Raw genomic sequence first — 15,470 nt, 5'->3', positions numbered from 1 at the left:
TCTGTTGACCCCACAGGGACAAGGACATGTCGGAGAACGGTATCTACTCGCTCCCCATCCATTTCCCCACCCCAGCCATGTCCACTCCAAAGACAGGGGTCTTGTCTTGCTTTATTCAATCCCCAGCAAGAATACTGGGAGACTGCAAAAACCTGGGGGCGGGTGGCAGGGGGCGGTAACTGGCACAGCAGGAGAGAGCCAAAGGGCAGCCAGGCGGCCTCAGGGAGGGCAGGAGACTTGTTGCCGCTTATTAGGTTTGTCCACTCTGGCAGTGACCGGGAACCTGGTGATGCCGCAGGTGTTACTCCCTCGATGCAGCCGGAAGTAGCCCTAAGAAGTTAGGGCCCATCAGCGCCAGACAGTGGGAAGAGGTCTGTCCGCCCTGTCTGCCCCCAGCAGATCACACTCACCTTCTCACCCCAGTGAGTCCCCCAGGAGTTCTGCAGGGTCCAGTATGCCATGGAGTGGCGAGGGCGAGAGTAGGATCCGAACGAGGCCGCCTTCCCCTGCCTCCCCTCCACTGACTTGGTTTTACCAAAGCCCACCAGCAGGACACAATGATTCACTTGTACGGGGTCACAGGTGGTAGGTGTGGCCTGGATCACACCCTTCTGGTAATGCTGCAGGGGCAGAGAGGCTGAGTCTGGGGCCACCTCCCCTATATGCGCCACCCCCCCCTGCCCCATTCCCTACCTTATCTCACCTGCAGTAGCGCCATATTGATGGTCACGGTGATGGGGCCTTGGGTGGCCAAGTGCCTGGCAATGCCTGGGGGTGGAAGGTACCATCTAGCCTTGCCTCTCCTTCGACCCCTGCTCTTGGCTCATAGGCATCTCTCTCTATCTATTTCTTCCTCTTTCCTGCCCTTTACCCGCCCCCGGAGATCCCTCCGTCTCTGTCTATAGCTCTGTCTGTCCTAGTCTGTCTATCTCCCCGCTGTGCCCGCCCGTGTCCCCATCCTGCCCGCACTCTGCTCGAAGGCCTGCAGTGTTATGAAATCCTGGATCCAGGCCACCTTCTTGTGCTTCTCAGCCAGGCATCTGTGAGTTTTGCCACTCCCATCGAATGGATAGTCCTTCTCACTGGCCAGGCCGCCTAGAGATAAGCAAGGCCCGGGAGGAAGCTCAGTTCAGCTCGGGAACAGTACCCACCCCGTCCTTCCCCCACCACGACTGCCCGGAGCAGCCAGGTACTCACTATTGTTGAGGACAGTGAGGAACGCATCCCAGACGAAGCCACCCTTGCAGCCGTTCCCACAGCGGTCACAGTCGATCAGCTCTGGTGCCAGAAGGGACAGTGTGTGTGCCCAGGCCTCAGGCACCCCCCCCTCCCTCGGCCCCCCGCCCCAGCCCCCAGCCATACGCTGCACGGAGACCTCCACAGACCGACCGAACTTGATGGCCCATAGGGCCTCGATGTTGCCCGCTGCCGCGATGGCCCAGCAACAGTTGCAGTGTTGCTAATGGTGAAAGGATGGTAGCGGTGGGGGCGGGGAAGGACTGCAGGCCCCCGCCTCCCCACGTGCACCCCGCCCCCACCCCCGCCCCTGCCCAGGGCTGGATTGGGCCAGGCTGCTGGGTTTGGGGTGGAGGCAGATACCTGGTTCCTGACGGGTGAGATGGCGCCAGCCTTGCGCCAGTCACAGGTTGAGGGCACTGAGTGCCCCGACTCTTCAGACCCCACCTTTCTGCTCACGCCAAGGGCCTCTCCAGCCACCCGGTTTCCGTAAAGCTGGACAAACTCCTCCTCTGGGGACACATGGGGCCATGAAGTTAACTGTTTTGAACCCCGCCCCCCCCCCCCTGCCACATCCAAAGCCATTTGAGTCTCTCTAATGCCCCTGGAGGCAGAAAGATAAGGACCCTGAGGCCTAGAAGGAGGCCAGGTTCCTTGCTGGGGTGCACAGCCCTGCACCTGGTGTCTGTGATCTGGGCTGCCGCCCAGGCCTCCACAGAGTTCCTGCCCTGATCTCGGATTCGGGGCAAACCCCCAAGCCTGTGGTCCTCAGGAGTCCCTCTGGGGAACAGAAGCCAAGTCAGCCTGGTATCTGCTGGGAAAGATCCTGCTTCCCTGCCTGCCACCCAGGTCCGGGAGTCCAGTACCTGTGAGGTCACTGAACTGAGTCACTCCAAACTCGGCTGTGCCCAGGTCCTCCTCCTGTAGCCGCTGAGCGTTGGCCAGGTTTTGGGCAAAGATGTCCAGGCGGCGGGCGTGCTCTAGACCGAAAGGAGGTTGTCCTAGGCTGGCTCACAAGCCCCCAGGGACAGGAAGCAGCCACAAGTTTGGCTTCTCACCCACACTCTCCCAGGTAAGCACTGGCTCCTTTCCTATGGTCCTTGCAGACCCCGCTACAGACACCTGGACCAAGGAAGTGGCTCCCCAGTCCCCCTAGAGTTGGGGTTTCATTTAAGGCAGGAAGAGAGTATCTGCCCACCTGGGGAAGAAGCCAAGTGAAAGGTCGAAGGCTAGTGACAAGAGAAAGGTGGGTGGTCAGAGACCGACTTCCTGCCAGGTCATATCTATCTCTACTTCACACCTCTGGCCGCAAGTCTGTGGCTGGAACATGGCTGGGGAGGGTTGGGGTACAAGTCCCTGGCACAGGAAGTCAGGCTGAAAGGTGCCCACAGACCTCCCCCATGGGAGATGAGATCCAGAGGGCAGAAACAGGGCTGGCAACACATGGGGGTGGAGAGGGAATCCACAAAATGGGTAACCCTTGGTGCTTGCTGGATGACTAGCAGTCTCCTGCTGCTGTAGTCACAGGAAAGTGGCTCTGGACGTGAAGATTCTCTCAGACCAGTCAAACCCCCAACAGCCACCACCTCCTTCCAGGTTCATAGCCAAGGAGGATCCTGTCCCCGCCTGTGCATTTGGGAAACCAGGGAGTACACTCCCAGCCCCGCGTCACTGTCCTGAGTGGCTTTGGTCAAATGCATTCCCCACCCTGAGCCTGAATTTCTTTGTCTGTTAAATGAGAGCAGGGGTTAGACTGGAGACGCACGTGCCCCGGGATACCTGCTGGATTTGGGTAACTCCGGTTGTACTGCATCTGAAATAGTCTGAAGACCTCTTTCAGCTCCAGTGGCTGGGGACCTGGGTCCTGGGTGGCGGTGCAGGGCAGCGGGGGTGTAAAAAGAAAGAGTAGTGGGGTGGGGGTGAGGTGAGGAGTCATGGCCGGGACCACACCTCAGCTCCCACCCGAGCTGGGACTGGACTAGGGAAGCAGCCGGTTCACCCGCTTTTCTCCCTGTGTGGGCCTGAGCACATGGATCATCCCTTCAGTCTCAATCGCTCCCTCTGAGAAATAGGAATAAAGCCCTGTTTCTGCCAGGGTGAGCCCCAGGCATGGGGAGAAAGTTGGGGACACTCACCTGGCCCCTGAGGGAGCCCTTGATGCCTTGAGCCAAGGCTGCCACCAGCAGGGCCAGAAGGCAGGAGAGATGGACAGTTGGTGCCATGATGCGGCAGACTAGAGTGTCTGGGGCAGGAAACTGCAGATCAAGGTGGAGGGGCTGAGAGGGTGGAGCTGGAGAAACCACAAAAGGGAAACCAGGTCAGGAGGGGGAGGAGGACCCCCACACACACATACACAAGAGGGCTTCAGGCTTTTGTTTTGCATGGCCCCTGCCTGCCGGTACCCCACTCCACCTCTTGTCTTTAGTCAGCAGAGGCTCTCTGCCAACCCTGTCCTGGGCAATCCTAAGGATGTGGAGATGGATCTGGCCTTAAGAGGACAGGAGGAGACAGATGCTAAGTGGGCAGATGCTAATATAGGGCCATTGGTGCCTGGAGGGGGAAACAGGGCTATGGGAGCCACAGGCCCTAATGATGGGGGGTGGTGTGGATGGTGGTTAGTACCCCCCAGGAAGCATTCTTGCTCATCCTACTACAAAGCTCAGTCCGCTCAGGCGTCACCTCCAAGAAGCTCGCCTATCCTGTGGTATAACCTGCAGCCCCTTGAACCCCCGGTCTGCCTGCGTCTACTGGACATCTGCATCCCAGCCACACCGGATGTGTCTGTCTTGCTTGTATCCTCAGCACCCAGGAAGGGGCCGCATGCAGAGCTGGCTCAGGGGGGATTTGCTGGCTTAGTGATTAGTCGTCTTTTTTAACTAGAAACGTTCAGGGTCCAGGGGACAGCAAGTGGCAGCTACAACCTCCTCTGTTCTTCATTCTAGTCACAGTCTGGGAACGGGGAGGGGAGGAGGTATGTGAATGAGCCTCAGGGGGCAGGAAGATAGCAGGATTGGCACCTCAGACAGAGCCAGGCCGGAGGCTGAGGCCTGGGCAGGGGTGTTAGCACTTGTCACTTGTGCCTTGATGTGGGTCCTTGGGTTCGGGGGCTTTCACATGGACCTTCAGTCTGGGAACCAGCATCCAAGACCAGAGACAGGCGAGAAAAAAACTGGTTTTCCAGGGTTTCCATGGGGATGGGAGCAGGGGAAGGGATCCATTCATTCATGTGTTGATTACCTCATTTCTTCGATCATTGGGAATCTTCCCAAAGTCATGAGGTCCCTTTTTCCGCACCCCACCCCCACCCCCACACACACATACCATGTAGTAAGCCAAGGGTCTCCCCTGGGGAAGAAAAAAAGAGAATGATGCTGACTTTATTAAAATGCAGTAGAGGACTTCCCTGGTGGTTCAGTGGATAAGAATCTGCCTGCCAATGCAGGGAGCATGGATTCAATCCCCGGAATCCAGGAAGATGCCACATGCAGAGGAACAACTAACGCTGTGAACCTCAACTACCAAGCCTGTGCTCTAGAGCCGGGGAGCCAAAACTACTGAGCCCATGTACTACAACTACTGAAGCCCGTGCACCTAAATCCTGTGCTCTGCAACAAGAGAAGCTACTTCAATGAAAAGCCTGTGTACCACAAAGGAGAGAAGCCCGGCTCACTGCAACTAGAGAAAGCCCGCACGCAGCACCAAAGACCCAGCACAGCCGTAAATAAATAAATTGAAAAAATGCAGTAGACAGACTCTACAGAAGGGTACCTGGCTCCATGGTTCTAGTCCCCAGTCACGTGTCCCAAGCTGGTTTTAGCCATGTGTGATCTATGACTAAGGGCCCCCCTACCTGTCACCACCAGAGCTGGAGGTTTATAATAACAGCTTTAGGTTCCTGCTTGCCCAGTGGTTAAGAATCTGCCTGCCAATGCAGGAGATGCAGGTTCAATTCCTGGCCTGGGAAGATCCCACAAGCTGCAGGGCAACTAACCCCATCAGCCACAACTATTGAGCCTACGCTCTAGAGCCTGGGAGTTGCAACTACTGAAGCGTGCGTACTCTAGAACCTGTGCTCTGCAACAAGAGAAGCCACCGCAGCAGGAAGCCCACTCACTGCAACTAGAGAAAGCCCTTGGGCAGCAGTGAAGACCCAGCACAGTCTAAATAAATAAATAAAATAAAGTTTTATGAAGGTATAATTCACATACCATAAAATTCACCATTTTAAAGTGTTTAGATAATTCAGTGATTTTTCATGTATTTGCATAACTGTGCAACCATCACCACTGTCTAATTTCAGAGCATTTTCATTACTCCAAAAGAAATCCCATACACGTCAGAAGTCATTCTCACATTCTCCTGTCCCCTGGCAAACACTAGTTCGTTTTTCAGATTTACCTATTCTGGTTGTGTCATATAAATGGAATATGTGGCCATTTGTGTCTGGCTTCTTTCAAGTAGTGTCATTTTCAAGATTCATCCATGTTGTAGCACATATCAGTACTTCATTCCTTTTTATGACTGAATAATATTCTATCATTATATTGCCACCCTGCTTATTTAACTTATGTACAGAGTACACCATGAGAAACGCTGGGCTGGAGGAAGCACAAGCTGGAATCAAGACTGCCAGGAGAAATATCAATAACCTCAGATATGCAGACAACACCACCCTTATGGCAGAAAGTGAAGAGGAACTAAAGAGCCTCTTGATGAAAGTGAAAGAGCAGAGTGAAAAGGTTGGCTTAAAGCTCAACATTCAGAAAACTAAGATCATGGCATCCTGTCCCATCACTTCATGGCAAATAGATGGGGAAACAGTGGCTGACTTAATTTTTCTGGGCTCCAAAATCACTGCAGATGGTGATTGCAGCCATCAAATTAAAAGACACTTACTCCTTGGAAGAAAAGTTATGACCAACCTAGACAGCATATTAAAAAGCAGAGACATTACTTTGCCAACAAAGGTCCATCTAGTCAAGGCTATGGTTTTTCCAGTAGTCACCTATGGATGTGAGAGTTGGACTATAAAGAAAGCTGAGCATCGAAAAATTGATGCTTTTGAACTGTGGTGTTGGAGAAGATGCTTGAGAGTCCCTTGGACTGCAAGGAGATCCAACCAGTCCATCCTAAAGGAGATCAGTCCTGGGTGTTCATTGGAGGGACTGATGTTGAAGCCAAAACTCCAATGCTTTGGCCACCTGATGCTGAGAGCTGACTCATTGGAAAAGACCCTGATGCTGGGAAAGATTGAGGGCAGGAGGAGAAGGGGATGACAGAGGATGAGATGGTTGGATGGCATCATTGACACAACGGACATGGGTTTGGGTGGACTCCGGGAGTTGGTGATGGACGGGGAGGCCTGGCGTGCTGCGGTTCAAAGGGTCGCACAGAGTCGGAAACGGCTGAGCGACTGAACTGAACTGACCTGAATATTCTATCATATCATTTTTTGTTTCTCCTTTTATCAATAGATGAACATTCCTCTGGTTCTATATTTTCAACGCTATGAATAGTGTTACTGTGAACACTGTGTACCGATTTGTGTGTGTGTGTGGACACATGTTTTCAATACCCCTGCGTATGTACACCTGGGAGTGAAATTGCTGGGTCATGTGCTAACATTTTTGAGGACCTGCCAGACTGTTTTCCACAGCAGCCGCCGCATCTTACATTCCCACTCATAGTGTGAGAGTTCCAATTTCTCTATATCCTCTCCAGCACTTGTTACTGTCTTTTGGGTTTTAAAGACATTATTTTTAGCCTCCTCTCCCCCACCCCTGGCGGGTGGTGGTGCTGGGAAGAATTTGTAGGTGGGAGGGTGCTCTGCAGTTCACAGTGAATCCTGAAGGCTCATCCTAGGACCCACCGGCACGTCCTCCCCTACTCACCCGGCAGGGCTGTTAATGCGGGCGAGTGTGAGGATAAACAGGGGTGGGAAAGGGAACCGAGAACTCGGCATTTCCCGCACGCCGCCTGCCTCCAGCAGGGAGATCCCTGGACACGCAGCCCTTTCCCGTCTGGCCCCGCCCTGAGACGTGGGCAGGGCAAGACCCCGCCCCTTCCTGGGAGCCAGCTCCGCCCAAACCCCGCCCCTTAAGGCTCTCCCGCTGCTTCGGGAGTAGGCACAAACCCGGGGCCTGGGGCGGGGTGTGTGGGTAGTGGGGGACGCTGGCGGGAGGATGGCCAGGAAGGCGAGGGCACCGGACCCTGACCCTGGCGTCCAGCACGCCCGAGTTCAGCCCTGCCCGCCTTCTCAGGGGCTTCCATTCATTCTCGGCCAAATGTGAACTGCCGCCCCCGCCTCAATCTGATGTAGTCTCGCGGACTGAGGACTCGGAGGAGGCAGTTCTGGAGTGAAGGGACCGCCTGGCTGATGACAACCCTGGGGATGGAGGGGAGAAGGGACCGAGATGGACAGTTCTGGACCCGGGAGCATCTCTTCTTAGGGCGAGGGTCTGGGAACCCTGGACGAAGTTTTGGTATTTCCAGAGTGACTGTCCAGGTGTCCAGAATCACATTCCGGAGGGTGCAGAGTGAGAATCCGGAAGTCCCAGGGTTATTTGGTGGGGTCCAGGTGCCCAGGGTGACATTCTGGGAGGCGCAGAGTCTGGGGCCCCCGGCATTGAGGTGTGGGTGCCCAAGAATTCCTGGGGCACAGATTAGGTAGGGTCTAGGTGCGCAGGATGACATTTTGGGGTGCGCACAGTGAAAGCCTGCGGACTCCTACGTGAGCCGGGGGCCTGGCATCAGGGCCAATGCCCCCAGGATCGAGCGCTGGGGGACCCTGGCCAGGCGCCGGGAGGCGGCTCCGGGCGGCGCCGCGGGGGACCGGGTGGGGGCCTGCGGCCGGCCGGGGGCGGAGAAGCGGGGGGTCGGGGTCCCTCCCCCTGGCGCGGGCTCAGGAATCCGCTGAGGGGCGGGCGGAGGCGCCGGGGTGGGCCGCGCCGCGGCGGGCGGGCGGGCGGGGGGCGCTTCCTGGGGCCGCGCGTCCAGGGAGCTGCGCCGTCCGCCTGTCCGTCTGCCACAGGCACTGCCGAAGCCAGCCGAGCCGCCGGAGCCGCGGGCCGCGGGGCCGTCGCGGGCCCAAGTGAGTGGCCGTCCATGGCGGGAGGGCGCGAGCCAGAAGTCTAGGCCGAGTCGGCGTCAGCAAGGAGCCAAGAGGCCCGCGCTCCCCGGCCGGAGCCACAGAGGGACCGGGCGGGGGCGGGGCGGGCCCAGGCGAGTGGGCCCTGAACCCCGGCCCGCGCGAGGAGTGGGCCCTCGGCGCAGGGAGGCTCCAGGGCCCCAAGCGCGGTCCCGGGCGGGAGGCGGCAGGGGCTGGGGCTCGAAGTCCTGGCACAGAGTTTGGGGGTTGCTGTGGCAGAGGTGCCCTGACCCCTGCCCACCACCTCCCAGCCCCAGGATGCTCCCCTTCGCCTCCTGCCTCCCCGGGTCTCTACTGCTCTGGGCGCTGCTGCTGTTGCTCTTGGGAGCAGCGTCTCCCCAGGATTCCGAGGAGCCCGACAGCTACACGGTGGGGACAGTGGGGCCGCTGGCCTGGGCTGGGCTGGGCAGGGACACCGAGGCCAGGATCCTGGGGTGGCTGCTGCTGGGGAAGACTGTGCCTTCCCTTGGTTGGTGGAGCTGCTGGGGCCATTGTCTGGAGCAGGCCGGGAGGGTGGCCGGGCTTGGGCCTTGGTCTCGGCCTGGTCAGTTAGAGAGGACCAGGGGTGACCACTGGCCACCTCTGATTCCCCTTGTAGGAATGCACAGATGGCTATGAGTGGGACCCTGACAGCCAGCACTGCAGGGGTAAGTATGCTTGGGGGCCGACCTGCCCCCGAGAACCGGAAAGGGGATCACAAAGCCCAGCTCCTAGAGAGGCTGCAGGAGCCCTGTGGCTGCCCCCTGCCCTGCTCTGCCTGGCCGTATGTCGCCTGCTATGGTTCTCAGGGGGCCAGCTTGGCTCGGGGTAGAAAAGCCATCCAGGCCCCTCCCCCTCAGAGAAACATGGAGCACCCTTCCCCCCAGCCACCCCCTAGAGTCCAGAGACCAACAGGGCGCTGCCCACAGGACTGGTTCCTGGACACCTCGTCTAATCACTCTGCTATCTCGCCCTGCACCATCATGGCCCTGGGCGAGCAGTGCAGGGTGGGGGCCCGGTCAGGAGGCCTGCACATTACTCTTAGGCTGAGTCAGGGCCGAAGCTTCGGGGGGGACAGAGACCCTCTTGTGGGCAAGAGAATGGGGGTGACCGTGGGAACAGCTGCCCCATGAGGGGCAGGGAACAGCCCTGGCAGCCCCCAGGAAGGAGTCCCGGGCAGGCAGCCTTAGCTTTTGGAGTAGAGAGGGAAGGCTTTGGCGGATCACACAGCTTAGAGCAGGCTGAGCTGGGCTCCTGCCTCCCCTGCCCTCCACGGCCCACCCTTGGAGACTGGCTGTGCCCAGCAGGCCCCTCTCCGCAGATGTCAATGAGTGCCTGACCATTCCTGAGGCCTGCAAGGGGGAAATGAAATGTATCAACCATTACGGGGGCTACTTGTGCCTGCCCCGCTCGGCTGCTGTCATCAATGACCTACATGGAGAGGGGCCCCCGCCGCCCGTGCCCCCTGCCGAGCACCCCCACCCCTGCCTCCCGGGCTATGAGCCCGACGAGCAAGAGAGCTGCGTGGGTGAGTAGGCTGCCAATCTTCCTAACAGGTGTCTAGCACTGCCTTTTAAAAACTCATGCCGTGTGTTCCTCCCTTGCTCCAAAGCTTCCTCAGGGCACTGGGATAACATCCAGACCCTTGCCCAGGTCCTTACCTGCCACAGGTGGTCCCAGTTCCTCTGCCCATCCCTCTGCTCAGCCCCCTGTGGAACCCCCACCTCAACTGCTGCAGATGCCCTGCAAGAGCCCTGCCCTCAGCCTCTGCTCTGGCCCTTCGGGGTCTGGACCCACCCCTGGGAGGCACGGACCTTGGAGGAAAGGCCTGAAATCAGTGCCCCTGGGAGTATGGGCAGGGCTTTGTCCTATGTATCCCTGACTTGGGGTCTCCCTGCTTAGGGGTCCCTTTCTCTTTAGCTCCAGGCTAGTAGACTCTTATTTGTGCTGTTGCGCGATGGGCCCACGTGTTCCTGTTTTGGGGTGTCAGTCACCCACACACTTATGTGAGTGGTACCTGACCCGTGTCCTCCCACGTGGAGGAGTCTTGTCGTGTTGGGTGGTGCACAGGCTCCCAGGCAGGAGCTGAGTGGTGTGTCTTGCAGACGTGGACGAGTGTGCCCAGGCCCTGCACGACTGTCGCCCCAGCCAGGAGTGCCATAACCTGCCCGGCTCCTACCAGTGCACCTGTCCCGACGGCTATCGCAAGATCGGGCCCGAGTGTGTGGGTAAGTCTGTGCCCGTGGCCTGGCTCTCACCCCAGCGCCTGACCCCCATTCCAACCCATCCCCAGGTTTCACCCCCTCCCCCTGCCACCTCCACCTGAGTCACCAGACACAGAGCTGTATGCGTGTAATGTGTGAGTCCTGCCCTATCTGGCCCGGCCCAGCCCCCCAGACTCAGGCAAGACGGTGGGTGATGAGGCGGGGTCCCAGCTGGCTTGGGCGGCACCTGACTCTGCCCTCCGCTGTCCTTCTCCTGCCTGCATCCCAGATATAGACGAGTGTCGGTACCGCTACTGCCAGCACCGCTGCGTGAACCTGCCTGGCTCCTTTCGCTGCCAGTGTGAGCCGGGCTTCCAGCTGGGGCCCAACAACCGCTCCTGTGTGGGTGAGGCTGGGCTGGGCCAGGCTCAGTGTCCTGGGCAGAGGGGTGTGAGGCGGGGGAACTCCCTTTCTGATCAGCCCAGGTGCAGTGGGGGCTCTGGGCTGCTCCTTGGTTTTCACCCCTCCCCCGTTTTCCTGGCGCCCCCAGATGTGAACGAATGTGACATGGGGGCTCCGTGTGAGCAGCGCTGCTTCAACTCCTATGGGACCTTCCTGTGTCGCTGCCACCAGGGCTATGAGCTGCACCGGGATGGCTTCTCCTGCAGTGGTGAGCGCTCCACCCCCGACACTGGTTCCCCACTGGTCTCCACTGGTTTCTGCTGGTTCCCCAGGCCCTGTGCATGCCTAGCCTCTTGCCACACAGCTCTCCATCTGATGCCTCTATGTCCCATCCACCCGGCACCCATGTGCCTCCTGTGTACCCCACCCCAGCAGGGGGCAAGGCACACACAGAGCTGCCCACCAGTACTCCCAGCCTGCTGCAGAAGGCACGGAGGGGAGCAGTTAGGTCCCCACTGAAGCTCAGCAGAGAGAATGAGCGAAGATGGAGGTGCCTCCGCCCCTGGGAGTCAGGCTGATATGTGTGCAAGTCCTGGACCAGGGCAAGTCACTCTTTTCTCTGAGTCCATTTCTTCTTCTGTAGAATGGGTTGTCTTGAGAATTAAATGAGAAAATGACAACAGGCAGACCTTATACTGTCCAAGCAGCAACGTTTTACAAAGTGAATGAGCATTTATTGAGAACCTGCCCTGTGCAGTCTGCCAACAATCCTGTGAGATTGTTCTTCTTGTTCAGTCATTAAGTTGTGTCCAGCTCTTTGCAATCCCATGGACTGCAGCACTCACTGTCTCCAGGAGTTTGCTCAGACTCATGTCCATTGAGCGGGTGCATTCAACCATTTCATCCTCTGTCACCGGCTTCTCTCCTGCCTTCAATCTTTCCCAGCATCAGGGTCTTTTCCAATGAGTCAGTTCTTCGTATCAGGTGGCCAAAGTATTTATCTCACATCCTAATGAAATAAATATGAGTTTTTCCTTCTCTGCAAATTGACATTAATACTTCCCTCAAGTTTTTTGGGGGGACAATTACAAGAAATAAAATATTCCAATGAAGAGAGGTTGAGTGACTGGCCCAGGGTCATGTAGCTGGGTGAGGTGGGGCCTGGGCTCTCTTTCTCTCCCTGTCAACTAGCCATGTACCCTGTTTCTGTTAAGCTTTGTACTTTGCTGCCAAGTTAAAGCCCGACTGGTACCTGGCTCGGTGCCGGGCAGCATAAAGGGCACAGAGGAGAAAACCTGGCTCTGGCCTGCGCTGCTCACAGTTGGCAGGAGGTGACTGTGTGCTTGGGCGGATCGTAGGTTGCAGGAATCAGGCAAAGTGTTGAAACCCAGAGCAGTCTGGGATGTGTCAAGGGCTCATCCGGTCTAATCCACTTACTTACTGAAAGGAAGCAGAGGTTCCTCAAACTCAGTCAGTAGGATTTAAAGCCAAACCTCCAGATTCCCAGTCCTCTCATTTAGTATCATTTTAGTCTTGGGGCGGAGACAGGTCTGTGAGCGGGGCAGTCTTTTTATTTTGCCAGCAATGGGTCTGTGGTGCGTGGGCTCAGTAGTTGAGCCCCGCTGGCTTACTTGCTCCGTGGCATGTGGGTTCTTAGTTCCCCGACCAGGGGTCGAACCTGCATCCCCTGCATTGAAAAGTGCATTTTTAAAAATAAATTATTTATTTTTGGTTGCACTGGGTCTTTGTTGCTTGCCAGGACTTCCTGTAGTTGTGGTGCTGGGGCTTCTCTTGTTGCAGAGCACAGGTTCTAGGGTGTGAGGGCACACGTGGCACATGGGCTCAGTTGCCCCGGGGCATGTGGGGCTGTAGTTCCCGGACCAGGGATCGAACTTATGCTCCCCTGCATTGGCAGGCTGATTCTTAACAACCAGACCACCCGGGAAGTCCCCTGGGCAGTCGGTTCTTGAACCCTCTGTCCCCTGCTGAGCTGCAGGGTTTATCTCTTCTGCCTCTTCTTGTACTGAGCCTAACCTGGGGCCAGGCTCGCTAGATGAGCCCGTGTGGGGCTGAGCTGGGAGGCCGGCCCCGGCCCTGTCCTCAGCCCCACCCTCCCCCAGATATTGATGAGTGCAGCTACTCCAGTTACCTCTGCCAGTACCGCTGTGTCAACGAGCCAGGCCGCTTCTCCTGCCACTGTCCACAGGGCTACCAGCTGCTGGCCACGCGCCTGTGCCAAGGTACAGGTTGCCCGGGTAGGGTGGGCAGGGTGGCGTGAGGAGCTGGTGGCTTGGTACCTGGGTTCCAGCCCCTCTCCCCTGGCACAGACATTGACGAGTGCGAGTCGGGTGCGCACCAGTGCTCTGAGGCCCAGACTTGTGTCAACTTCCACGGGGGCTACCGCTGTGTGGACACCAACCGCTGCGTGGAGCCTTACGTCCAGGTGTCCGACAAGTGAGTCAACTCCACGCCAGGCCACGGGAGAAACTACAACTCCCAGAGAGCTCTGCGGCTGCCTGGCACCTATTTGGACTGGCAAGTTCTGAAAGCTGATGGGAGTTGTAGTCCTTTGTGACTAAACCACACATGCTGTTCTAGCAGCAGTGGGAAGATCCTTGATTTTGGGTGGGATGGGCCAAATTTGGGGGATGGGCTAGAACCTCATTTGTGTCCCCATCTTGGGGTCTCCAGTCGCTGTCTCTGTCCGGCCTCCAACCCCCTGTGCCGGGAGCAGCCCTCATCCATTGTGCACCGCTATATGAGCATCACCTCGGAGCGGAGCGTACCGGCGGACGTGTTCCAAATCCAAGCAACCTCTGTCTACCCTGGTGCCTACAATGCCTTTCAGATCCGTGCTGGAAACTCGCAGGGAGACTTCTACATTAGGGTAAGGCTCTCCCTAACACCACCCCTCAAGTGACTTGCATAATTCCCAACTTGAGTTCCAGGAAACCTTAAGTGGAAGATTCAACTATGCCACCATACCCTGCCTCTCCTCTGAAAGTCCCCCCTAACCCCAGGGGTCAATTTCTATAGAAAGGTAGGAGTGTTATAAATTGGTACAAATGACAGATAGTTAAATGCAATCCTAGCAAGGCGCTCGGACACTGGGGTTTGAGTCCCTGTAATGGTCTGCGTATCCGGCTTGGATTGCTTCACCCTTAGGATGAGGGACTGGCTGAAGAGGCTGGAGGTAACAGACGCAGCAGAGTGTGGGAAGGCAGGCAAGTGGAGCTGAGTCTTGGAGGGAGAGAGGCAGCAGGGGCTAGTACAGAGCATGGGGCCTGAGACTCTAGCTCCGGGCTGGTGGAGCTGAGGGAGTGGTCCAGATGTGACTCACAGTGAGGGCCCTAAGGCTTTGTCTGGCACCAGTGCTGGCTTTTTTGTCCTGGAATTGAGTGTTTTGAAGGTGAGTCTACCTGCCCCAGTCACTAAAGGCCCCACTGTTCCCAAGAACCTCACCTCAGGCCTTGAATCATTAGCTGACCATGGTTGACAAAAGAACTAGCTGCAAAGGGCAGGCAGAGCACCAGAAGGGTATTTCTTGGGGGCAGGGTGCAGATGTCAAGGGGGTCACAGAGCTGGATGAGGGCCTGGGGTCGCAGGCTGCCCGGGGCACTCTCCACTGTGCAGCCCACTGGTTGTGGGTGCCAGCACGGGGCAGGGAGGTGATGCGGGGGTGGGGCTTGGGTGCGCACGTTGATGCAATCCACATGTCCCCCCCCACCCACTGTACCCCGCAGCAAATCAACAATGTCAGCGCCATGCTGGTCCTCGCGCGGCCTGTGACAGGCCCCCGGGAGTACGTGCTGGACCTGGAGATGGTCACCATGAACTCCCTCATGAGCTACCGGGCCAGCTCTGTACTGAGACTCACCGTCTTCGTGGGGGCCTACACCTTCTGAGGGGTGGGTGGGGGGCCCTCAGGGAAGGGGAGGTTCTCTGTAGCTGAGGAGCCTGGGGCTCAGGGATGACTGTGTTCTGCTAAAAGGGAAGATGCTCTTGTGAAGGGTAGTAGAGAGAGAAAGGCAATAAAGGGAGAAAGAAGGAGTTCTGGTGGCTGAGGTGGGTGGGTCACACTGCAGTGAACCCCAGAGCGGGGAAAGGCCAGACTTACGGGAGGCGGGCCACGGCCACCTAAAGGCGGGGCGTGTTTCTGCCCAGGCTGAAGGGCCCCATTGACAGGAGCTGGGAGCTGCACCCCCAAGGCTGGGACTGGCTTACATACCATGGGCACCAGAATCACCCAAGAAGGGAGGAGGTAATGAGGCTGCAGACTCCAGGCCCCAGCCCAGAAACTTGGACTTGGCTGGTCTGCAGCGGGCCTGAAGAATCCTACTCTAGCCAGTGCCAGGAGGCCCTGGGTTTCCATCCCAGCTTGGGCTCAAACTATCAGTGTGGAGAAATCCTAGCAGCTCTCTGAGTCTCAGTGTTCCAATCCGTAAAATGAGGCCACTGGATTGTTAGCGCTTTATAAACTTTTCTTTTCCAAGCTACAGAAC

The 15,470-nt window shown here is 57.5% G+C and overlaps 2 protein-coding genes across 2 annotated transcripts; one reads left to right on the top strand and one right to left on the bottom strand.

Annotated features, from left to right (window-relative positions):
- Window positions 1-110: 110 nt before the first annotated feature.
- Window positions 111-7,249, bottom strand: CTSW (cathepsin W). Its single transcript, XM_065936636.1, has 11 exons — window positions 7,128-7,249; window positions 3,372-3,526; window positions 3,016-3,100; window positions 2,103-2,216; window positions 1,600-1,748; window positions 1,363-1,459; window positions 1,198-1,278; window positions 970-1,095; window positions 704-768; window positions 411-620; window positions 111-330 (listed from the first exon to the last, which is right to left on the bottom strand). Exons 2-11 carry the CDS (start codon window positions 3,456-3,458, stop codon window positions 220-222), a joined length of 1,125 nt encoding a protein of 374 aa, XP_065792708.1. The 5' UTR covers window positions 3,459-3,526; window positions 7,128-7,249; the 3' UTR covers window positions 111-219.
- A 918-nt stretch (window positions 7,250-8,167) lies between these two features.
- Window positions 8,168-15,469, top strand: EFEMP2 (EGF containing fibulin extracellular matrix protein 2). The gene is made up of 11 exons (XM_065937767.1): window positions 8,168-8,326; window positions 8,635-8,752; window positions 8,982-9,030; window positions 9,684-9,890; window positions 10,468-10,590; window positions 10,856-10,972; window positions 11,117-11,236; window positions 13,089-13,208; window positions 13,296-13,422; window positions 13,660-13,855; window positions 14,712-15,469. The coding sequence occupies exons 2-11, from the start codon at window positions 8,642-8,644 to the stop codon at window positions 14,871-14,873; spliced, it is 1,332 nt and encodes a 443-aa protein (XP_065793839.1). The 5' UTR covers window positions 8,168-8,326; window positions 8,635-8,641; the 3' UTR covers window positions 14,874-15,469.
- Window position 15,470: the final 1 nt, after the last annotated feature.

The sequence above is a fragment of the Muntiacus reevesi genome, chromosome 5 (genome assembly GCF_963930625.1).
Source record: "Muntiacus reevesi chromosome 5, mMunRee1.1, whole genome shotgun sequence".
Taxonomy (NCBI): domain Eukaryota; kingdom Metazoa; phylum Chordata; class Mammalia; order Artiodactyla; family Cervidae; genus Muntiacus; species Muntiacus reevesi.
Note: the sequence above shows the minus strand (reverse complement) of the source record. Positions and strands in the feature narration are given on the sequence as shown.

Excerpts from the sequence above, each read along its gene's own strand:
- CTSW (XM_065936636.1), bottom strand. The coding sequence starts at position 3,458 with ATGGCACCAACTGTCCATCTCTCCTGCCTTCTGGCCCTGCTGGTGGCA. Across the intron at positions 1,749-2,102 it reads TCAGTTCAGTGACCTCACAG|AGGAGGAGTTTGTCCAGCTT; the intron begins GTACTGGACTCC and ends ATGTGTCCCCAG. Across the intron at positions 769-969 it reads ACTGCAGGCCTTCGAGCAGA|GCATTGCCAGGCACTTGGCC; the intron begins GTGCGGGCAGGA and ends TTCCACCCCCAG.
- EFEMP2 (XM_065937767.1), top strand. The coding sequence starts at position 8,642 with ATGCTCCCCTTCGCCTCCTGCCTCCCCGGGTCTCTACTGCTCTGGGCG. Across the intron at positions 10,591-10,855 it reads GATCGGGCCCGAGTGTGTGG|ATATAGACGAGTGTCGGTAC; the intron begins GTAAGTCTGTGC and ends CCTGCATCCCAG. Across the intron at positions 13,856-14,711 it reads AGGGAGACTTCTACATTAGG|CAAATCAACAATGTCAGCGC; the intron begins GTAAGGCTCTCC and ends TGTACCCCGCAG.